The sequence below is a fragment of the Rhineura floridana genome, chromosome 8, assembly GCF_030035675.1.
Source record: "Rhineura floridana isolate rRhiFlo1 chromosome 8, rRhiFlo1.hap2, whole genome shotgun sequence".
NCBI classification, from domain to species: domain Eukaryota; kingdom Metazoa; phylum Chordata; class Lepidosauria; order Squamata; family Rhineuridae; genus Rhineura; species Rhineura floridana.
In genome coordinates, this window is record NC_084487.1 from 126,120,831 (window position 1) to 126,145,454 (window position 24,624).

At 40.2% G+C, this 24,624-nt stretch overlaps 1 protein-coding gene across 8 annotated transcripts in view; it reads left to right on the top strand.

The window, feature by feature from the left end:
- PRR5 (proline rich 5) overlaps nt 1–24,624 on the top strand; it is a 114,342-nt gene that overhangs the window by 77,421 nt on the left and 12,297 nt on the right. For 7 of the 8 annotated variants that reach the window (XM_061582396.1, XM_061582395.1, XM_061582393.1 and 4 more), the window contains 4 exons: nt 7,523–7,571; nt 9,748–9,805; nt 11,075–11,166; nt 14,019–14,159. In XM_061582396.1, the coding sequence (XP_061438380.1) occupies nt 7,523–7,571; nt 9,748–9,805; nt 11,075–11,166; nt 14,019–14,159 (340 nt within the window). Of the gene's footprint in view, nt 1–7,522; nt 7,572–9,747; nt 9,806–11,074; nt 11,167–12,889; nt 12,987–14,018; nt 14,160–24,624 lie in introns of those variants that run through there. The other variant, XM_061582399.1, reaches the window with a different exon arrangement.

The following is a 24,624-nucleotide window of genomic DNA, read 5'->3' on the forward strand; positions in this document are numbered from 1 at the left end:
CTCTCGGAAGTGGGGGGCTGATCTAGGGGAACTGGAAGAGAAGTAACTAGAGGGGTTGTTACCTGTGGTACCTGCTCAAAAATTCAAATCTGCCTGCAGGTCTCACTGCCTCATGGTGTAGTGTTGTTCCCATTAGGGCATTTTGGAAGAATGAAGAACACTGATAGGCTGCTCATTGCAACTCTATCGCTGCTTCAAGCGACAACAAAGCTTTTCGTGTAAAAGAGAAAGAACTTCAGCCCTCTGCTGCAGTTTCTTAATGGTAAACCCCCTACTCCAAATGAAAATTATTAGGGTTTTCCTCCCCCACCCTCAAAAGTGAAGCAAGCCTACACTTTCCCTTTTCACATAAGGGCACCCTACAACCTCCCCCCTGCCCAAGCTGCCAAAAAAAGTGTTGGGAATGCAACGGCAGGGATCATTCAGTGTGTAACTCAAGGGATAATTCTGTTAGTGTTAAAGCCAAGAGGAGAGTGGGTGGAGGTGTTGCTTAGCAACCAGGCAGAGTGGCACTCTTAAGGGAGATAGCACATGCTCTGATTGGCTGTGTAGTTCTGAGGGGTTTTTCCTCTGTATGTTTAGTTGAATGCCTCCCTGCTATCTACAAGACCTGAACTAAGAATGACAAAACCTCTCTTTTCCTTTCCCCTCAAATTATAAACTGTTTGTTCAATAAAGTGTTATCAGGACTTTTCTCTCTGGACTCTGACTGCATTGTTTAAGTGACTTTGCTAACAAAAAAGAACAGGGCAAATAATTCAGTCCTGCTCTCGGTCACGGAGACTTGTTTTTAACTCATCTCCTGGTCGCCATAGGTATCAACACATTTGTTGATTGTCGTCCTGCAGCCCACCCATGCTAGTGTTCTGCAGGAGGGGCACATCTTCCTCTTCCAGTCCACCCCAGCATAGAAACGAAGCAGGTTGCTGCAGGAGGCCCCTCCTGCAGCAACCTGCTTCGTTTCTATGCTGGGGTGGACTGGAAGAGGAAGATGTGCCTCCTCCCCACCCAGTATCAAAACCAAGCAGGTTTGAGACAAAGGCCGGGAGTGCTGCATAGCTCCTCTCTCAGACCCCTGAATTTCTCATGAGAAACAGTGCGTGTCCTCCTGCGAAGCCAGCATAAAAACCAAGAGGGCTGGCAGCAGAGGGAAGGAGTGCTCCTTTCCTTCACCGCAAGCCCACTGTTTTTCTATGCTAGATGCACAGCAGACACGTTTTCACCGTGTCTGGCATAGAAGCACAGTGGTTTGGCAGGGGCAGGACAGAGCAATCTGTTTCCCTGCTGTCAGCCTGCTGTGTCGATATGCTGGATATGAAGGGAGAAAGGCCCCCTGCACATTCATAGAATCCAGACGGCTGGCAGAGAAGGTGCAGATTGTGCCATGCCTCCTTCACGATGTTGCTGTATTTCTAGGCTGTAATATTTATTTCTTTATTACTTTAAAGAGGGGCTGAAAAAGAAGTACAGACCTCTACCAGACCCTCTTCTGAGTAAAAAACATTAATAATTTTTTTTTGCAGGCTAATATCTTTTGAGGGCTAACAAAAGGCCGTGAAAAACTCTTCATGACTGTGAGAGGTGAAACAAGCCTGTCCTGTTGAAGGTCTATGCTGTATTTTCAAAGGACTTCATGGACTTGTTTGTTCTGTGCCAGACTTCCTCTATATTTGGGAGTTGACTTTTGTTCCATACTACACTGATTGTGTTGAAGAGAATTCTAGAGATCCTGTATTAACAGTTTGATTTGATGACTAATGCACTTTTAATATAGGACAAAATCCGTTTTGTGCCCTCCATGTAGCAATGAATGTGCATAGATCTCGGCACAGGGGAGAGAGATCAGTGGCAGAAAAAATCCCACTTAAGAAGGCAAGAGACTGGATTGTCTCCTTTATTTACTTCATTCTTTTTAGCTGTTAAATTGTGCAGGGTTTTGTGTGTGTGTGTTTTCCAAAATTGGACTGCCTAATATTATTTATCCTAAATAGTTTACTAGAATATTTTATAATATCTGTGATGTAGAGTATCTCAGATTTTAGTCTTCCTTAGATGTTGACTACAACACACTGTGGATTTTCACATAATTTTATTTATGCAATTAAAAATTGCAAATAATCCACGTTTTGCATAGCTACTTAGGTAGCATAGAAAGGTCCTCACTCCAAAGGCAAAGGTCATGTGGAAATAGGTTCTGAGGTGGGAGGTGGCACCAGGGAGGCATGCATAGGGACAGCAGGAGAAATGGCAGAGGTATATAAAGGAGCAAGAGACCTCCAATTGGCAGGAAGTGGTTGGGCAGGAGAAACAGAGGCCAAGTGAGGGATATAATTTATTTGTTTTATTTATTTATTATTGCATTTATCTCCTGCCTTTTCTCCAGGGAGCTCGAGGTGTGGTGTGCATAGTTCTTCCCCTCTCTATTTTATCCTCACAACAACTCTGTGAGGTAGGTTAGGCTGAGAGGCAGTGACTGGCCCAAGACCCAGTGAACTTCATAGCCAAGTGGAGATTTGAACCCCCAGGTCATAGTCCCACACTCTAACCACTTCGCCACACTGGCTCTGTAATATATTATAATGTGAAATAAAATACAGTAGAGCCTTGCTATAACGCAGCTCGCTGAAACATGGATTCAGATATAGCGCGGATATGGCGGTGTCCCCCGAGTAAAATACTATTTATAGAATGTGGCTTTCTTTATAACATGGAAACCCAATAACGGAGGCACATCCTTTGTCCCCCTCCCCCCTCATTATAGCAAGGTTCTACTGGGTATTATAATATGATGTGGAAGAAAAGCCAAAAGATAAGGTGGGGCAAGTCTGGGGATATCTTTAAGAACAGGGAATGTGTGGTGGATAAGGAAAAGGATGGAGAAGCAGTGAAGGGATCTGAGGAAATAGTCCAAGGAGCAGGGGAGGAGTAATTTTGTTAGTGGAGTTTTAGATGAGGGTAAGGTGGGAGCATACTAAGGTATAATAGAGGAAGACCAGAGAGGGCATGATGGCAGTAGTCAAGATGGGAGATGACTAGCCCATGAACCAGAATTTTAACCTAGGGGGCAAAGTGAATGGGTGAAAGTAGCACAGCTAGGCAGTTGATTAAATATGGGGAGCAAACAAACAAAAGAGAGAACAATCAAAGAGGAAACCAGTTTTGCAATACTTGATCAACAGAGCGAATCGAGAGAGGCTGAGGAGAGGAAGGCTTGAGAGAAAAGATTAGTAGCTAGATCTTGGAGATGATGATGATACATCCAGGTGGAGGTTCAGGACTGGGTGGCCCAGAGGTCTGAAGCAGAGAGGTACAGCTTTATTGTTGTTGTTGTTATGTGCCTTCAAGTCGATTACGACTTATGGTAACCCTATGAATCAGCGACCTCCAAGAGCATCTGTCATGACCCACTCTGTTCAGATCTTGTAAGTTCAGGTCTGGGGCTTCCTTTATGGAATCAATCCATCCCTTGTTTGGCCTTCCTCTTTTTCTACTCCCTTCTGTTTTTCCCAGCATTATTGTCTTTTCTAGTGAATCAGGTCTTCTCATGACGTGTCCAAAGAATGATAACCTCAGTTTCATCATTTTAGCTTCTAGTGATAGTTCTGGTTTAATTTGTTCTAACATCCAATTATTTGTCTTTTTCGCAGTCCATGGTATGCGCAAAGCTCTCCTCCAGCACCACACTTCAAATGAGTTGATTTTTCTCTTATCTGCTTTTTTCACTGTCCAACTTTCACATCCATACATAGAGTTTGGGAAAACCATGGTCTAAATGATCCTGACTTTGGTGTTCAGTGATACATCTTTGCATTTGAGGACCTTTTCTAGTTCTCTCACAGCTGCCCTACCCAGTCCTAGCCTTCTTCTGATTTCTTGACTATTGTCTCCATTTTGGTTAATGACTGTGCCATCAACATATAGGTGGAGAATAGAGAGACAAAAGTATAGAGAGGCCCAGAAGAGAATTCTGAGGGAGCCCAACAGAAGGAGGTAAAGCAGCATAGGAGCCTTCCCTCAATGGAATTGTTACATGAATGAGTTGACGGATAGAAAAACTAGCTATCAGAGTGGTGACAATCTAAGACATAAATTTGCAGCTTTTCCCAGCCTTTCAATCCCCAAATAATGTTGGACTACAATTCCCATCAGCCCCAGCCGCATGGTCAATGATCAGGAATGATAGGAATTGTAGTCCAGCAACATCTGGGGACCCAAAGGTTAGGAAAGGCTGGATAGGGGGTTGAACATGAGAGGGTGATTTGGTGTGTCAAAGGCAACTGAGAGGTGAAGGATAACAAAGAGAGAGTAGAGATGTCTACTACAGACCCCCTGGCCAAGAAGAGGTGGTAGACGAGGCCTTTCTCAAACAAATCTCTGAAATCTCAAGGAGGCAAGAAGTAGTAGTGATGGGGGACTTCAACTACCCGGATATCTGCTGGGAGACAAACTCTGCAAAGCACAAAGCCTCCAACAAATTCCTGATGGGCCTTGCTGATAATTTCCTCTTTCAAAAAGTAGAAGAAGGAACAAGGGGATCTGCAATCCTGGACCTGATCTTAACTAACATGGACGAATTGGTCACAGGAATTAAAGCGGTCGGTACCTTGGGGGAAAGTGACCACATAATGCTGGAATTCGTGATTCTGGGGAAAGCCAAAGAAGAATATCGTCAAACATGGACCTTGGATTTCAGGAAAGCCGACTTTAGCAAGCTCAGGGAAATGATGGGTAGGATCCCGTGGCTAGATAGACTAAAGAAAAAAGGAGCCCAAAAAGCGTGGGAGTTCATGAAGAACGTATTACAAAAAGCGCAATCGCAAACAATTCCAAAGAGGAAGAAAAATGGAAGACATCGGAAAAAGCCAATGTGGCTACACGGAAGACTGGTGGAGGAGGTAAAAGTAAAAAAGAGCATGTATAAAGAATGGAAGGAAGGATGCATCACCAAGGAAGAGTACCGACGAGCGGCTCGGGCTTGCAGGAATAGCATAAGGAAAGCTAAAACCCAGAATGAGCTGAGGCTGGCGAGGGAAGCGAGGAACAACAAAAAGGGGTTTTTCAGATATGTTCGAAGCAAGAGAAAGACCAAGGAAATGGTGGGACTGCTGCTCAATGAGGATGGCGAAATGTTGACAGATAACAAGTAAAAGGCAGAACTGCTCAACACCTATTTTGCCTCCGTTTTCTCCCAAAAAGGGAACAGTGTGCAACTTTGCATTGGTAGCAATCTCAGTAAGGGGTCGGGATTGAGTTCGAGATTGATAAGGAGATAGTCAGGAAATGCCTAGTTAACCTAAATGAGTTCAAATCTCCAGGGCCTGATGAACTGCATCCCAGAGTATTGAAGGAACTTGCGGATGTACTCTTGGAACCTCTTGCCATCATCTTTGAGAAATCCTGGAGAACGGAAGAGGTGCCGGAGCATTGGAGACGGGCAAACGTCGTCCCACTCTTTAAAAAGGGTAAAAAAGAAGATCCGGGGAATTACAGGCCGGTCAGTCTGACTTCAATACCGGGAAAGATATTAGAACGGATAATAAAAGAGTCCATTGGCAACTATCTAGATGACAATGCTGTGATTAGTAGGAGCCAGCATGGGTTTGTCAAGAAAAAATCCTGTCAAACTAATCTCATCTCTTTTTTTGATCGGGTCACTAGCCTAGTAGATGGTGGAAATGCTGTAGATGTCATCTATCTAGATTTCAGCAAAGCGTTTGACAAAGTCCCCCACGACCTTTTGATTAGCAAACTCGTCAAATGCGGACTACATGGAAATACTGTCAGGTGGATTCACAACTGGTTGGAAAACCGTACTCAAAGAGTGGTCGTTGGTGGCTCTGCTTCGGACTGGAAGGAGGTTTCGAGTGGAGTGCCACAGGGCTCTGTCCTGGGGCTGATACTCTTCAACATTTTTATCAATGACTTAGATGATGGGGTGGAGGGAAGCCTTATGAAGTTTGCGGATGATACAAAACTGGGAGGGATAGCTAACACAATGGAGGACAGGAATAAAATCCAAAGGGACCTGGATAGACTAGGAAATTGGGCTGAAATTAATAAAATGACATTCAATAAAGACAAATGCAGGATTCTGCATTTAGGCCACAAAAACAAAATGCACGGGTACAGGATGGGAAATACCCGGCTTAGCAGTAGTGCATGTGAGAAGGACCTTGGAATTGTAGTGGATCGCAAGTTGAACATGACCCAGCAGTGTGATGCTGCGGCAAAAAAGGCAAACGCGGTTTTGGGCTGCATAAACAGAGCTATAGTTTCCAGGTCGAGGGAAGTAATAGTCCCACTATATTCTGCATTGGTCAGGCCTCATCTGGAATACTGCGTTCAGTTCTGGGCGCCTCATTTTAAGAAAGATATAGACAAGTTAGAGCGGGTTCAGAAGAGGACGACGAGGATGATAGCCGGTATGGAGAACAAGTCTTATGAGGAAAGGTTGAAGGAACTTGGCATGTTCAGTCTGGTGAAGAGAAGGCTGAGGGGTGACATGATTGCACTCTTTAAGTACCTGAAGGGCTGTGACATAGAGGAGGGTACAGATTTGTTCTCTGCTGCCCCAGAGGGTAGGACTAGGTCTAATGGTTTTAAGTTGCAGGAGCGTAGATTCAGATTGGACATTAGAAGGAACTTTTTGACAGTAAGGGCAGTTCGGCAATGGAACCGACTGCCTAGGGAGGTGGTGGGATCCCCTTCGCTGGATGTCTTCAAGCAGAGGCTGGACAGCTATCTGCAGGAGATGCTCTAGCTGTGGATTTCCTGCTGTGAGCAGGGGGTTGGACTCGATGGCCTGCAAGGCCCCTTCCAACTCTATGATTCTATGATTCTAGAGGCTTTTGGTTTGGCAGCAAGGAAACCACCTGTGATCTTAGCAAGGGCATTATGTGGAGTACAGAGGGTGGAAGAAGTGTGGAGTTGGAAAACAAAGTAAAAAAAACTGCTTAAAAATTGAAGAACACAAGAACAGAGGGGAAATTGTGATAAAGCAGGATATCAGTGACTCAAGCTTTGAGGTATTTTTAGCTGCATCCAGATGCTGGTAACAATCAAAGTACATTCCAGAGTTGCTTTGCTAACTGCTGCTGTGTCTGTTACCTAATACAAAGATTTCTCTTACCTCTTTCACAAGGGCTTAGTATTTGCATGTGTCAGTTTCCCAAACTTCAGATAGCTCAGCTATATTTTCCTAAGTAAAAAAACATTCTGAATTAAAATTGGAGACACCCTTCAAAGTGCTACTCAGAGTAGATCTACTGAAATCAATGCTCTAAGTACAAACCAGAATGTTGAACACTGACTTTTATGTATACATTTTATTTTACAGATAACCATTGCCAATAAAAATGATCCATAAGGTCATGCACTCATTTATGGTATAGTAAGATATTGTGTCGCCTTAAAGACGAAGAAGTTTACTATTGCATGAACTTTCACTGGCAAGAACTGTAAACTACAATACGTGTACAGAGCAATGTGGTGGTTACATGGATTTTTATTTTCTTTGTCACAGACAGCTACTGAAAACTGAGTTGGGATCCTTTTTTACTGAATATTTACAGGTTCGTACAATTTGCTTTTACATCTTTTACTTTTTCTCAAATTGTTAACTGAAGCATTCTGCTGAACAACCTATTGACAGCGGACATTTCCATCCTAACAGGTTTAAGTATGAAAATTATTGTTGACACTGGGCTTGATCTTAAGACATTTCACTGTTGTGTTTTCAGAAAGAATACTGAGGGACTTTCTTTGGATTATATAGGCAGCAAGGCCCAAGGCCTAGGTCTCACAAAGATGGTAAACCTGTGTCTAGACTGTACCACTTCAGACAGAAGCTGGGAGCTCACGTGATTGAATAGTCCTCCCACTAAGAAAAAAAGATCTAGCATTAATCTAGTAAAAATGTGGCTCCATGTCAAAGTAACTGCGGAAGCAGCCAAGGCTGCAATCCCATATATATTCTCCAAGGAGTAAGTTTCACTGAATTTAATAGGACTTACAGAGCAATCCAAATTGGAGCCATGGAGCACCTTAACTGAAGCCCTGCTAGCTCACATTGGCCAGGGCAGAAGATATGTGTGGGGCTTTGTCATTTTTTGCTGCACCAGTTCCAGTCTGGCATAGCTGTGGGGCCTGAAGATTAGGCCCCTGCAGGGATCCACAGTCATCAGTGTTGCTGCCCCAAAATGCCCTGTTTTAGGCTTTGCATTCTCCATCTGGTGGTAGCTTCCTGCCTGCTTGCGAAAAGCTGAGGTATGCCGAAGAAGAGCCGCCCACCCCCCAAAAATCAGTGGCATGCCTCTCTATCAGCTGGCACAGAGAGAATTACATGGTATTCTAAACCCCCCCCCGCATCAACATTGGAAATGGGATAAAATTGCACCTTTACTTCTTAATTGTCATGTAAATAGTTTCGTTGTAAATCTGTTTTATTTTATCTGTTCAAGTAATATATTAAACACATCAAAAATCTAGAATACTTTCAAAATAGTGATAGAAAGATTGCCACATAACATAACATTGAAAGATTAATAACATAACATTGAACTATTAATATGGGGACACTTTTTGTGGGGATCACAGCTGAAGCCAGAAGAGTCCCCATTCACTATTGTTGCCATAAAAACTGGGGACCCTCACATCTAAGGTTAAGAATTTTTAAAAAGCCTGATATGGCTGTTAGCCATGCAACTAACATAAAGTGTGCCTTTATAGATTTCATCTTCTCACCCCACCCCTGTTTCATAATACATCTGGTGCTTACACACTTGGGAGATGCCTCCCTATTGCTTTAGAAACTGTGTCTCCAGCTCTGTGGCTGCTGGCTTCAGCAGACTCTACCAGGGAAGCTGTGTCAGTGTTGGGCGGCATCTAATGCTGCACCTCATAAGTGTGAGAATGTGTGACAAATTCTTTTCTATAAGCTTGAAAATCGGAAAGCAACAAAAATATTAATATATGATTTCTAAGTCAGCTTAGTCATGTCGGTTAGCACAAAGTTTTTAAAATTGCCTTCAGGGAACCCTTGGGTTTTCTTAGAAATACATTCAAGGTTCATCAGTAAAACATCACCGATAGTGAACAAGCTTCCCCTAAAGAGTTTGCCATGACTGTTGGTCTCCCCCTGCAATCCAAACTGTTGAAGTGTTGGGAGGGCATTAAGTTGCACTCTCTGTGAATGTGGGGCAACAGCAGTGCCCTTTGAAAGTTGAATGTAAACCCTAAAATATGCCTCAGAATTCTCTGACAGGCAGACAAGTCAGTAAGCGAAGGGTTCTCTGTAAATAGTCTGAAAGTCACTGAGAATGTAATCCTATACATGTCTACTTAAAAGTAAGCCCCACTCACTAGCAGATGAGCGTGCATAGGGTTTGCAAGTGAGGTATATGAGGGGTGGAAGAAAAACAAGTTCTGGTCCCCCTCTTCTATCTGCAAGTTGTACAGCCCAGTAAGAGCTACACTACATAATTCTAGTCTGTCTTCATATTGCCTGTTTGAAGGTTTAATCATCTTGCTTTCACAAAGTCATGAACATTAAGATGGGAAGTCCTATACACTACAATTGCTATCCAGATATCCCAACAGATAACTGGAAGCTATGAGCAATCCTTTTCTAATGAACTGCAATTTTTTTAAAAAAGTACGTCATGGTTAAAATACGAGAATAATAATCTGTAATGGATTCAGGGTAGCAGGGTAAAAGAAATAAAAAGTTATTTTACGTTGTATTTACAGAACCAGCTGCTTACAAAAGGCATGGTGATCCTGAGGGACAAGATCCGGTTTTATGAAGGTAATTGAGGCATCAATTATGCCCGCTGAGCCTCCTCCAAAAACACATCAGAATCAAAACTCTTTTCTTCAACTGGCTTCAGACCAGAACCCATAATAACAGCCTAGTTCTGCTTCAGCAGTCATTTAATGTTCCAGCCTGCTGAACAAGGAAATGAAATTTGTCTGGCACATCAGCTGAGCAAACAGCAGCCTCCAGGGTGGCCGTTTACCTTTTTCCTCAAATTATAAACCTCTTTATGATTAAATAGACATGTGAATGTTGGTGAAAAACTGCAGAAGCCAATTCACTGAAAATGTTGTCACTTGGAGACTACTCTTCTTCCAAAGAGCTCATAGCAGTTTACATATGGTTCTCTGGCAGTCTTCTACCAGGCAGTGCTGAGGGCCAGATCTGCTCAGCTTCCGCAGTGGGACTCCATTATGTGCCTTCAGGCCATTTTCTGGAATTTTAAGGCAGGGGATCTCAACTTTTGACTTAGCAAGCAACCCCAAATTAAAAGACAAACATTTAGGGATTATATGCCTGTGGAAGCTTGCTTCTACATGTGTGGATTCTTAAGTTACGTAGGGGAAAAGGTATTGTGCACAACTGCCTAGCCTGATCCTGGAGCTTGGGCTGCACATACAATAGTCCTTCCCCCTCCCCCCCCCCACCCCCCAAAAAAGAAAGTTGGAATCCTGCTGATTTAGGAGCAGATCCTCATTAGCCGCATTCGGGTTTTTTAAAAAAAAGGGATGCACACAAACAGTCTGATGCATGCACATTTTGTTAAACTGGGACAAAATGTTTCGAGCCTCACCAGATTCAACTTAAACAAACACAGCCCAATTCAGGAAGCAGAGTTTGCTCTTATTAAGCCTGATTCATAGTTTACCCAATAAATAAACTTTCTGTATCTCCGCATGAACTTTCCTGTAATGTTTGAATGGGATTCCATAGGTTTAAACACAAGACTTCACAGTGAATATACCACCACATGTACCTAGCTATGACACACATGTACTAAACAGATACTCCACACTGTGCTCATCTGCGCTTTTAGCTATTTGTCTTTAAATTATATGTATAGGGCAACTGGAAAACAATCCCATCAGTTGTGTGTACTTTAAAGAGATAAGGAGGTAGAAATACGTCCTTGCACAGTTCAAATGTAGCATGTGATGCATGTATTTGGCAGTTTGCCTTCCCCCTTTTGTACGCAATACTTTCGTTTGAAATTTTCTTCAGTCTGTACTCTTGGACTAAACTTTTTTTTCCAACTTGCAGGACAGAAACTTTTGGATTCCTTGGCTGAAACATGGGATTTCTTTTTCAGTGATGTCCTGCCCATGCTTCAGGCTATATTCTACCCTGTGCAGGTAAAATACTACTCTGTTACTTTAGAATCCAGAAAAACCAGAAGAAGCAACTCTGCAGGTTGATCAGCCAAGAGCCACAATTGTCAGATATCCCAGCGGGACCAGCATATGCTTCCTCAGATGAGGAAGTACTTCAGCAAAACACATAGTGGGGGAAATTTTCATTACAGAGAATTGCCTGTGTAGCTGTGTCTCTCTTCATAGCATGGTGCTAACATTTGTCAGTAGAAATTATAGCTTTGACTTTCAAAATATCCCACCATTGTCCCTGCCTAGATGTGTTCAGTACCTTCAAATACTGGCCAGGATACAAAGAATCATAACAGTTTATTTTGCATTTACAAGAGCTATTTGGAGTTGTGAGTTTTCAAGATTAGCTTTCTACACCACCATTCAGCAGCCACATGGCTATGACAAGCCGCTTTTGAAACTGAGAGCGGTTTCAAAGAAGTTTGCGACTATATAAAGGTTTGAGAACAAAAAAAATACATAAAAACAATGTTCTAAGAAATGCGGGTTAACGTCACTACTGAGATTAATATTTTGATAAGCCTCTATCTCCATATAAAAAGAGCCAGAACACTACAATGGCAGAAAAATTCTATGCTTGCTACAGAACTCTGCCAGAAAATCAATTACTAAGGATTGTTCAGTGATTCCTCAGCCAGAACACTAATTTAGATTTTCTCTGTTTGGGTGGGCTCCAAAATACTTCTGTTGTACTTCCAATAGCCTCACCACATTCCACTGAAAAACAAATATTTATTATGATTTATATTCTTATATAATTTATACTATATTTATTTATTTTTTATATTCTTAACAGAACTAGTTCCCAAAATGGCTTTTGTTATTACAAAAATAAACAAGAATAAAACCACTGTTTAAAATACAGCAACCTGGAAGATGCAGTTGAAGACAATAGCAACAAAATAGCAAAACCACAGAACAAACCCAACAATAAATAGTTGCAGACCACCTTATATACTGAAATTAATCAGAAAATACCCTCACCCTTCTCCTTGTTCTTCTTTTAAAAAGAAGGTTTTTTATCTGCTGAATCAGATGGGGAACCATTTTCAGCCACCTGGTGGTTGAACCAGAAAAAAGTTGGAAGATCAGAAGCAAAGTGGACAGAGCAACAGATGTAGGTGACATTCCAGCTATACTAAAACCAGAGGTTTCTAAACACATGCACCTCTTCAGATAGGCAAGAGACATTATCACAGCATAACACATTCCAGTTATTGCTGGTCTTGGACCGTAGTAAAGATCTTACTTACTTACACATTCTAGTTAGGCAAAAGCACTCAAGATGGGGTGTAGAGCTTAGTTCATAAGGGCTGTGTCCTGGGGGAGGGATGTGGCCTATGAAGAGCTCCAAGGGCTGGACAGATATACCTGGAAGACCACATTCAGCCCTTGTGCCAAAGGTCTCTCACCTGTGTCCTAAATGCATGCAGGAAGTCTGATCTTCTTGGAAGGAAGTTTCTTAAGGAGGGGGCTATTACCAAAAAGACCCTGAGTCAGGTCAGTGTTTCAGTCGGTGAGGTTGAGGAAGTACCTGCAATAGAGCCTTCTCCCAATTATCTTATGGGGACAAACATATGGAAGAAGGCACTGCGAGTATATGTTTAGATTATCCAGTTTGGTTTCCTTTGAATGAAAAGGTCACTGGGAACACAGGACATTTTATAATATTTGGGTTTATTTAAATATAAAGGTTGATCATAATTGAAGGCAAACAGCTCAGACACTGCAGTGGCAAAATCTACTCCCTCACAACAGATTGCCAGAGAGGCATACACACTGCAAATAAGGTACTTTCCAGAGCTCAGAGTGAGCTCTCTGTTTCTTTCTCTGCCCCTAATCAAAATTACAGCTTCTCTCAGAGACATAGGTCATGCTTGCTTCAGCTTGGGACGGGGCAATGAACAGAAAGGTATCCCTTTTATCAAAATGGCTAATTTTACTAACAAAATATGTAGCTGGCAACTTGACTTGCTAACTATTAAGGAATTAGGAACAAGTCATGATTTCCCTTAACTATGCAGTATATTCAGATTTCAGATTATGTGGTTTATCTCAAAGAAGGGGGAGATTTGCTGCATTATTCATATGAAACACCTCCCCAAAAAAGTGCAAAGTATAAATAGAATAAATATCACCGATATTCCTATTTTAAATCTCATTTGCATTAATTTTCACATTGTAAAACATATATGCAGAAATAAACCATTTGAACCAAAATTATTTTCAACCAAAGTAAATACCAAAGTAACATAATTTTTTGACATTTATTTGGGTATCATCGAGACAAATTCTGTTTGTTTTTCTTCAGCTTATGAAGCTCCATTTTGTCTTGATTTTACAGGAACCTTTTGTTCCATAATGCTGAGACTGATTTTAGGGGGTTCAAAATTGTTACACTACAAATACCATTTGAAAAACTCTTCTGTTTCTTAAATTTAATGTAAAATGAGTTGGGATGTAAATCAGATTAAATGTTGCGACTTATGGTTTAAAAGATTGTTACACTGCATTCAGGATGTTATACTATATCCTGTTTTGGCTATCCCACCTTATAAAGATTTGAGATGTTAACAAATGGACAGTAAATAAAATGCTAGCAAATGCATCTAATAAAAGGAAAGCCCTAGTCCAAACACATACAATCTGCAGCAGAAAAACAGAGCTGGGGGTATGGACTACTTAGGGTTAACCAATTTTGAATCCTACTGATTTCATTGGGATTAAGCATGCATTTAACGATCTTCTATTTAAATCAGTGGGATTTGAGCATGCTTAACTGAAAGCAAATAATGGTTTAAAATCTGTGTTTCTTTGTTTAGGGAAAGGAACCCTCTGTCCGCCAACTATCTCTGTTACACTTCAGGAATATTATAACTCTCAATATTAAATTGGAAGATGCTTTATCCCGTTCCCGAGCAAGGGTTCCTCCTTCCATTATTCAGATGTTGCTTATCCTACAGGTATGGATTTTTCTGGATACATAAATCTGTATCAGTGCACGACTTTGGCATGATGTGCCATTCAAAAGCAATTACTCATGTTGGAGGCTGTAGGTTGATTGATACCACTTGAAGGCATTTGCTGACTCTCCATGTAGCAACATAACCATTCATGTAAAAGAATGTCATGCAGACTAGGAACGTTCCTGCATTTTTACTCTCTATATATGTTGTTTCTCAGGACAAAGTGTAATTATGACTCTCTGAAGCACGACATTGTCAATATCAATTTATTTGGTTGTCTGTGGTGAGTTAGAATTACTGTTAGGCGATCAGAGAAGGAAAGGTTTTGTAAACAGAAAAAGTTGGTTGGGGGGGTTCTTCTTGGGATGCCCTATGCTATAAATTACATACTTAAGTATGTGTGCAGAATTGAGCTAATGGCTTTTATGGTCAAGATTACTATAGTATACTTTTGTGATCAAGACTACCTTTCACTGTACCTCATTGCTTCATCATTCTCACTTCATTTATTTATTTGTAAAACTGGATAGCTGCTATTTTTGGAACATTTCAGTAAACTGAAAACAACTACTGTTTAAAGTAGGTGCAATCCAGCCAGATAAGCACTTTGGTGTCCTTTTGAGTTAATGGCAGAGAGTGAAGCCCATCCTTAACTCTTCCAGTTAAATTAATGAGATTTGAGGGTGCTTTGCTTTGGCTGGATCATGGCCATTCTTTCAGGTGAGCCCCTTTCTGAGCACAATGAGTTCTAATGAGTAAAGGAAACAGGCATTTTAACGGCATACTCACTGCCAAATCCACCTTTTTCTCAGACAGATTCTTTAAATCTTGTTTAGTGAAGTGGCACTGGCAAGTGAAAACGTAATTCCAAATTGTGTGTGTAACTACAGTATTTACACAAAGCAGGAGAGGTTGAGGCCACAGCAGACAGTAAAAATTATAATAAATAATAATAATTAATACACTGCTTCACATAACTGTTTTTACTGAGATGTGCCATTATTATTGTTATCCCCAAAGTGCAAGTATTTCTGAGGCAAAGGACCTTTCCACACACTACTTGGCAACAAGGCTGGGTTTTACAACCAAGTGTGCACTTGAGAGGGGCTGCAGGCAACCCTGGTTTTCTGATGTGTGAATTTGTGTGATACGCTTCGTTCCAAACATGCATGTTTGTGTTTCATTTACACACTGCATTTTTGGAATATTCCTTTTTTTTTTTTTTTACAATAATTTTTATTCAAATTTTCATAAAACATACAAAACAAAATCATAAAACATTCAAAGACAAAAAACAAAACAAAACAAAAATGATTAAACAAAAAAATAAAATGTTGAGTTCCCATTTGTCGCAGATCAAATCAGTTATAGGTCTACAATATATAACAATCCTGTCTCTTAAATTATATTATAAAATCACTTTCCTCCAGTAGTTATCTTAATTAATCATCAAATCTCATAAACATTACTTTATTCTTTCCACAAAAAGTCAAAGAGAGGTTTCAATTCTTTAAGAAATATATCTATCAATTTTTCTCCTAATAAACATGTCGATTAATCCATCTCGTTAATAATAATAATAATCTTATTGTCATAACCATAGTCCAAATAAACATATCGATTAATCCATCTCATCAAAATCTGTTAGGTCCAATAATTTCAATAGCCATTATTCCATTATCCATATTAATTCCATCTTCCATCTTCAATAGTCCTGTTAAGTCCAGTAATTTCAGTGTCCAATCTTCCATTATCAGTATTCCATAATAATCTTGCTGTCATAACCATAGTCATATAATAAGAGTCTGATGGGAATTTCCTCTATCCCAAATATTTTCTTGCCATCAATTCTGAATAAGTTGCTGAAATATTGTTGTAAAGTCGTATCTCTGTTCTTCTTTTTTACAAAATGCACTGGCTCATCTCTTGAGAGTTTTTCCATTGTCACATGGCTGCAGTTAATTCCATATATTTTCTCTGTATCAAGCTCCATCACGTCATTCCAGTCCAGAAGATTATCCAAGCCATTGATAACTTTATCTCTAATATCTTCATTAATTTCTTCAGAGATAACGTTAAATTCCAAACAGTAGATTTTATTTCTAATATCCATAAACTCCAGATCTTTTTCCAATTCCACATTTATTCCAATCTCCAGGGCTTGTATCTTCCCTTTATTTTTTCTTTTCTCATCTCTGATCTCATTCTCCTCTCTCACAGGATCCCCTATTTCTTTAAGCTCCTGCGTCATTTTGCTCAGTTCAATTTTCAGCTCCTTACTGCCCTGTCGCAGGGTTTGTTTCGTTATCTCAATCTCATCCATTATTTTCTGAAACATAATTACTTCCAGATTCTCAGCCACTTTCTTGATTGCCATTTTTAAAACCACGAAAACAAAACAAAACAAAAATAAAGAAGAACCACTTCTTATTTCAGCAACAATTGGGTTAATATTCCAGGCTTGATGACATCACAGTATAAACAGAGCAGCCTGCCTTATCTCTCTATGTTCAAGAATACAAAACAAATTTAGTTCCCAGCATCAAAACAGTTAGTGACGTCGTGAAGAAGCAGATTCGTCAAAATAAAATAGACCAAAAAGAGAATAGTCCCAGACAATATAATGTTCCTCGGAATAGAAATCCCTGTTCTGTTTATATCTTTAGAATGCACTCATTTTTGGAATATTCCTAATGCTAACTTGCCTCCAGCCACCTAGTAAAGAAGTGAGTGATTTGCACTAGAACAAAACAACCACTGCTTCTTGGGACTAAAATGCCACACGTATTTTAAAGAGAACTCTGTGGCTTGAAGGCATTTGTTTTCTTATAGACTGATACATATTATCTCCTGATTGTCCAGCTTGTCCTCTCTAAGGCTAAGAGAGGCAGTTAGTGAGGATGAAGGCTTTTTATCAAAGTGACTTTATAATCTTACAAAAGCACAAGGTGAAACCAAAAAACTGTTTTACAAAATGTTGAGCTTGTACAGCTAGATCCAGCACCCCTGGAGCAATTTAATCTACCAAATGTTTAAACAAGATGTGATAATAATTCAATTTAAGGAAAAATACAAAGATTCCGCACCTTCATCTTACATCCCTGGGCTTATTTATATAATGCTTTGGTCAGTACTCAAGTGAATGGGCTTAATAATTGTGAATCCCTTACTACATTATTGTAGAAGCAGACCAATCAGTGGGGTGGGGGAGGTAGTTTGTGCAGCAAAATACACTTGTCTTACAAACCACTTTCTGGAGAATTCAGAGACCCCCTGGAATATAGAAACTGACCATTCAGGGCCCCTAGATTAAAGGACACCAGCTGGTTATAGGAAGGCCATGATCTTTTGTTTCTTCACTTCATTTGCCTTTAGTTTAAAAAAAAAAGTGGTACAGGTGACTTACCATAATGGCATGTATATCCAGTAACTGAGCTAGTCATCTGCTATCATCTTGCCTGGTGAGAGGAGAATTTAATTACAACCAACATTAGGCTCTGCAGTTGTTTGTACAGTAGGTTTGTACTTTAAAAACAGATGTGGGTGGCTAGTTTGAATACTTTGAAAGCTGCAATAGAAAGGAAACCACATCAAAAGTTTTATATGACTTTGAGGGGGAATTGTCATGTCAGCAGCTGCCACAACCATGTTCCATGCTGTGCTATAAGGTGCAAGAATGAAGAAAACCACCTTAGTGACTCTTAGCTCTTCTGTAAATCCTAATGAAAATAAAATTTAGGTTCACAATTCTATCTTAGCCAAAGTTTCCGGAGACTTACAATAATAATAACCTTTTTGTGAAAGGGTGTTCTGGTCTACATGTGCAACAGAATGAGGTGGGGTTGACTGCTGAAGTAGTCAAATGTTTTGTGCCATTTCAGGCTGTACATTGGAGTTCTTTTTCTTTTAATGCTCTCCTATGTAAACTGCGTCGTATTAAGTAGCAAAGGCTGTTTGTGTAACTCGGCATGAATGAAGGCAGAACACTCAAGCTAAATTTCTTCCCCATTAGGCCAATGAGGGTTGAAAATCCTTTCAGTAATGCTGTCATCACTGAAGCTTCACAGAGGTAGAGTGGCAAAAGCTAATTACAGTAGAGCCTGATTATAGATAATGCGCTTGGACAACACTAGAAGCTCTATTTGCATTGTAACAAAATGAAAGAATCCTGCATTATGAATGCCTGGAAGTGAGCCAGGTACAGCTCAGGATAGGACAAGGTCAAGCTGGAAGGGATTCCACTTCCAAGGGCAACTTCCAGCTCTAGTCAACCATGGACGTCCCCTGACAGCACAGGCAGTTTTGTGGCTTTAAAGAAAGAGGGTGGAGAGTGCCAGCTGTATGATAAGAAAAACTATTTAATATTCTAATCCTGAACTCATTTCTAGAAAATAGGGTTGAGTTTGTAACTATGAGTACCGAGTTGACAACTTCTCAAGGCAGTTGTTTCCTCTCTCATGGTTCCAAAATGGAGCTTTCCTGTGAAGCCACAAACTAAAGATGAATATGTCAAGGTGTATTTTCAGACTCTTCACAATGGAAATGTATAATAATGGAAGTGTACAATAATACTTGTATCATATATATTTACTGGGTCCAACCTTCCCCCCCCCCACAGACCACTTGCAAATTACTGGGTGTCTTGGTGGACCACTTAATTCTTTTTCTTCCTGTTGTAGCAATTGTGCTGTGCTGTGCTAGGTGCAGTATGATTTTTAACCGTATTTTGATAGAATTCAAATTGTCATACAATATAAGAAATAAAAGAAGCAATAAAATACAATAAAAATTAATATGAATATTTAATGCAGATGTGCCACAGACCATCTGCATGAAGCTCGTCGACCACTGGTGGTCCATGGGCCACAGTTTGGGAACCCCTGTGTTAAAAAGCACTCTGACTTCTGTGTGATATATGAGAGTTTACCTTTAGCAAATGTCATTAAATTCATAATAAAAACTGATAGTATTAACTTCAAAGGCACTGGCCTAATTATTAAGATGGCAAAAAAGTTGCTCTTTATAGCCTTATAGAAGTCTCCTATCAATTTATTTAATCATGCTTCAAAAGCATGAAAAACCTGAATTAGTTCTTCACAGAGGATAAGGCTGTGGAAGGTCTTTGAAAACTGAAATCCATCAAAACAAAAAGTTCATTAATGTTTTAGTGAGGAAACATAGGTGTGAAAGGCGGTCTGGGTATGCGTGTGGGTTTTATCCTCACAAGTGCTCGACAGTAGTCAAGTCAGCAGATATTCAAAAGTACTGCCTAGGATGTCTTCAAAGAAACATAAATAAACCAACTTTAACTGTTTAATGTAGACTTCTCACCAATCCCTCCCCCTCCTACTTACATCTTGATCATAGTAACATTCAAGATTTAAATATAGTTGCATAAAAATAGTTCTTTCTAAACAGCAAACACAGGTGGCTAAGCGCTTTTTAGTATGTAAGTAAAATGAACCCACCCAAAAATAAGGGAATGTCCTCTGCATACTTGAGGGACTCGCTAGATATGCAGAAGTATATAAGCTTGTGAATTAAACAAAATGTGCTTTCTAAGGTTCATGCCTTCTAACATAGCTTTGTTTATTCTTAATGAGGATGTCATGGCTGTTAAGGCTTGGTTAGGGAGTAGAGTTGGGTACTTCAGATCTCATCGTTCACCTAAGATGTACCACTCATGGACATTCTTACAGTCTCCCTGCCACCAAGCAGTTCCAGCCATATACAATCCAGATCATAGGTATGTCACAAATAAGAACTAATAAATAGGCATGATCCTACTATGAGACCAGATAATGGAGTTACCTCAAGATACAATAAAAGACTTCTGAGTAGGGCACAGGTAGATACGGCCCGATGGGGCACAGCAAGCTATCAGGAAGATCTTTTGCACACTTCTGTTTTAGTGGAACTTGCACAAGAGAACTTCCAAGATTGTGCCCCATGTTAATAGAGGAGGGCCTAAGCTCAGGTGTAAAGAAGATTGTCCTGGGTTATGTAGCCCAGTGGTCTGACTTGGTGTAAAGCAACTTCTACAGAAAGAGCCATAGATCAATGGCAGGGCACATGGCTTGTGTGCAGAAGGTCCTAGGCTCAGTCCCTGGCATCCCAGCTAAGAGTCTTTGACAGAAAGGGTTGGCAAAATCTTCATCCTGAGACATTTTGTTTTAGATGAACTTTCCATTAGCCTCTAAAGGTTTTATCTTGACTCTCTTTTTTAAAAATCTGTCCCACTCACTTTCATGCTGTTATACTTTTATGTAAGCCACCATGTGTGTGTAAAAAAATGGACGACCTTCAAGTCGATCCCGACTTACGGCGACCCTCTGATTAGGGTTGCCATGGTAAGTGGTATTCAGAGGTGGTTTTACCATTGCCTTCCTCTGAGGCTGAGAGGCAGTGAATGGCCCAAGGTCACCGAGTGAGCTTCATGGCTGTGTGGGGATTTGGACCCTGCTCTCCCAGGTCGTAGTCCAACACTCTAACCACTACCACCACACTGGCTCTCTATGTGTGTGTATGTGAAGGCAAAATACAAATGGTCTTTAACAAAACAAAGAGCTACTGCTTATCAGAAGAAGCAGTCCTGAGCTAAATGGACTAATGGGCTGATCTGGTAATAAATGGTTTATATTTTCATATATTAGTATGTCTGTAGAGGTGTCAGTTAGATTTTTTGTCTCAGGCACCAAAATGTCATTGACTGCCCTATAGGGATGTGCTAATGCCACCCATTCAGATTTGGTACCAAATTTTCCATTAATTTGCTTATTCTCTATAATTGAGGATCAGATTTTACTGTAGCAAATCTCTGTGGCTAATTTTGGAAATGGACTTTTTTTTTTAAAAAAAGTGCCACTGAAATATAAAGTTTGATAATTTATTGATATTTCCTTTAAAATATAGATATTAATACTACATTTTTTGAGCCAAAAAAACACATGGATCAGTAAAGGTGCAGCTAACAGATGAACTTGGATAGAATGTTTTCAAACTGGCACAGGACAATAGGTCCCATCCCTACTTCCCTACTAATAAAGCAAATTGCAGAGCAATTGGCTGCAGATAGCACAAACAGGTGAGCCCTGCCTTCTATAGTTGCCAAGCCTCCCACCTCAGAGCTGATCAGATCATAGAACTGTCTCTAGCAAAGGCCTGCACTTCCAATGACTTCGTGAGTCAGCACTTTCAATTTTGGAATAATGATTTAACTCCTTCTCACCCTTGAGACCCTGAGCATGAAACTGCTAAAATCCACAGATTTCTAGTTAAAATCTGAGCCCTGGCAAGTGCTAACTCTGGCAAAACATCAGCTTATATATTTTGGGGAGACGGGTGTATATTTATTTTATTTATTGTACTTATATACCGCCCCATAGCCGAAGCTCTCTGGGCGGTTTACAGTAACTAAAAATATTAAAACCAATATACAAATTTAAAAACACATCTTTTAAAAACAATTTAAAACACATGCTAAAATACCTGGTAAAAGAGGAAAGTCTTGACCTGGTGCCAAAAAGATAAGAGTGTTGGCACCAGGTGCACCTCATCAGAAAGATCATTCAATGCCATAGTCAATAACAAGACTTTTTTTATCATTCCTCTATGCCACAGCAATGTTATGTTGTGTTATTTTAAAAAATGGAGCGTCAGTAAATGAATCATCATTCTGAAAGGTTATAAACAGTATGTCAGTGTTTTCATTGCACATTTAAAGCTCTTGTTACAGCTCCTTATCACCCACAAGTCTGTTGCCACATTGTGTGAAGCAATCAATAAACATTAAAGCGGGAAAATATTTGCTGAAGTAAGGTGGACCAAACTGTCACTTTTAAAACAATCTCTGCAGGCATCCCTAAGGCTTCGTACAGACATTTTTCTGGGATGTGAGGGCAGTCTCACTCACACAACACTTCAGTTACTGAAGATACAGATGTGTTCTTGATTGCGCTTGTGTAGCTACAACTTTCCCCTCTGCTCACTTGGAGGTGATTCTTACTTGCCACATTCAACCAGGCAAGTTGCTATTTACAAACCTGATCTAATCCCTCAATTCCTGCTACTTGTGCGTGAATTTAATGGATAGGTGATGTAACAGGTATCCATTAAAATCATCATTGATAAAAGGCAGGTTCTACTGCTACTTCTCGCCATGCCACCGCATGAGTATGTGAACACACACTACAAGGCTCCCGCCCTCATCCAGGAAATATAGCTATGCTAGTCTCTTCCCGCAAGAACAACAGATGCATGAGGTGCTATCCTGAGTTATCATTTATATAGGTTCCTACAAGTCAGGATTACCCTTCATGCATGTGAAGAAGTGGACTGCAGCCCATGAAAGCTTATGCCACGATAAATGTGGTAGTCTTTAAAGTGCCACAAGATGCGTGGTTGTTTTCTGTTCAGGGAAACTTTGGAGAGCAGGAGCAGGTCCAGAGATGCAGGGAACCATGCACCATTACTAACCATTATCTCAGGAGCTTATGTCCTCTACTTCAGATTCTTCCACCCTGGGTAGAAAAAAACTAGCTATTTCCCTTATGTGCTGTGTTACCCCATGCACTGAGATTTGAAACAAGGACACTTTAAAACCAGCAATTATCCTTGGGCATTCTGGAGATTGTACAGTTTCATGCCTCCCTACATGTTTAGATCACAACTCACAAGACACCATCTTCAGCAGAAAATTGCAATTTGGAAAACAGAATTCCTGATGTCTGCATCCATACACACCCATTAGTGAATTATTATGACATCTGGTAATAGCAGCAGAGCATCTGCTTTGCATGCAGATGTCTAAAATCAATAGGATAGTTCACATATGCATCTTAATGCCTTGATGACACATGGCTTGCATGTGTGAAAAGGTAAAATCACCATCCCACAAAAGGTCTTGCAATTCTCCACCATCATCAAAGCTCAAACAATCCTTGGGAGCATTTCCGCTCCATCACCATGAATACTTCATTTCAGATTTTAGTTCATTGTGCTCCACTCTTCATGAGACGGGTTATACTTTTTTGCAGGCCTTCCATGTATGCTCTTCTCTATATATATACAATTAGGGTTTTCCCCAAAAAACTTGAGAAATATCTTGTGTAAGAAACCTTGAGAGAAATTAGATAGGCATATGCAATTTTCTCGAGGAAGATCAAGTTTGATGCAGTCTTGCTTTTGTCCTTCAAAGTAAGCTTTCCACGTAGCTTCAGAGTTAGGCCTTCATCAAAGAGCAAATGAAAAACACTGGGCATTTGTAATTGCCTTTGAGCCTGTCTCCACTATTTATGTGAACATTGGACCATTATTTATGTAGAAGAGAAAGAAGCATTTGGAATGTGAATGCACTTTCTGACCAATTTAGATTTTGCATTGCAAACCAATTGGAGCAAGAATTGTGAAAACACCCACGGGGTTACTAAAGATGCTTTCAGCTTTCTCTTACTTTCTGCATGGCTTCCTGGTAGTTAGCAATCAAGCTCAGATGTTGAAAGTCAAGTTGAAGAAGGCTAGGAAGTTGTTTTAGAGCAAAGCTGTATGATTAGCAGATTCACATTATGAATGCATTGCTGGTGGACTGTGCCACTTCATGTTGCAGGTAGAGGAACCCACGTGTAGTAGTTACATACATCCTCACCTGTAGTCTGAAGAGGCCAGATAATAGATTTACTTCCTCAGTGCAAACAAAGCCTAAGAGTTTCTTAGAAAGTGTAAAAAAACTCACCAGAACTTGAGTAACATTAGTTATGTCAGGACTGGTGAGGCAGGCGTTAACAGAATGTATATGCATAAGCAGGAAGACCAGTCAAACAGGAAGGAACACTGGGCACAGATGACACTCAGAGAAACAAGGACAAGAAATACATAGGTTTAAGATTGCAAAGCTTAATGCAGGGGTGAGGTGACTAACTAGAATCCTCATTGTCTACCAATGGGAGATATATCATTCATTCATTCATTATCATTAATAATATTTATATATCGCTCAGTATGCAAAATCCTATGTGGTTTACATAAAATACCATAATGTCATAAAAAAGAATATACATACAACATTATACACAGAAATATGTCAGTAAAAACAGAGAATCCATCAATAAAACATTGTCAAATATCAATAGATAATAAAATAACTGTGTGATTAATCTTAGGAGCCTATGTTACCACCTAGCAATAATGTGCAAGATTGATGGGAACTTCATACAGAGAGAGCTTTACGCTGCAGGTGCCAGTCAAATGACACAGTTGTTTGATGTCCTAGTGAATGAGATATTCTCTGTGCCACTGTCACTTGAAAAGGTTGGCACATAGATAAAGTCTATGCTGGTGGCTTCACTGACCCAATGAAGGATGATCATCTAGAAGAGAATCCATGAGGAACTGACACAAGATAGATCTTTCATGCTTGTGAGGAAAGAGGTTCATTGGCGATCACTCATGGCTGAGTAGGATTGTC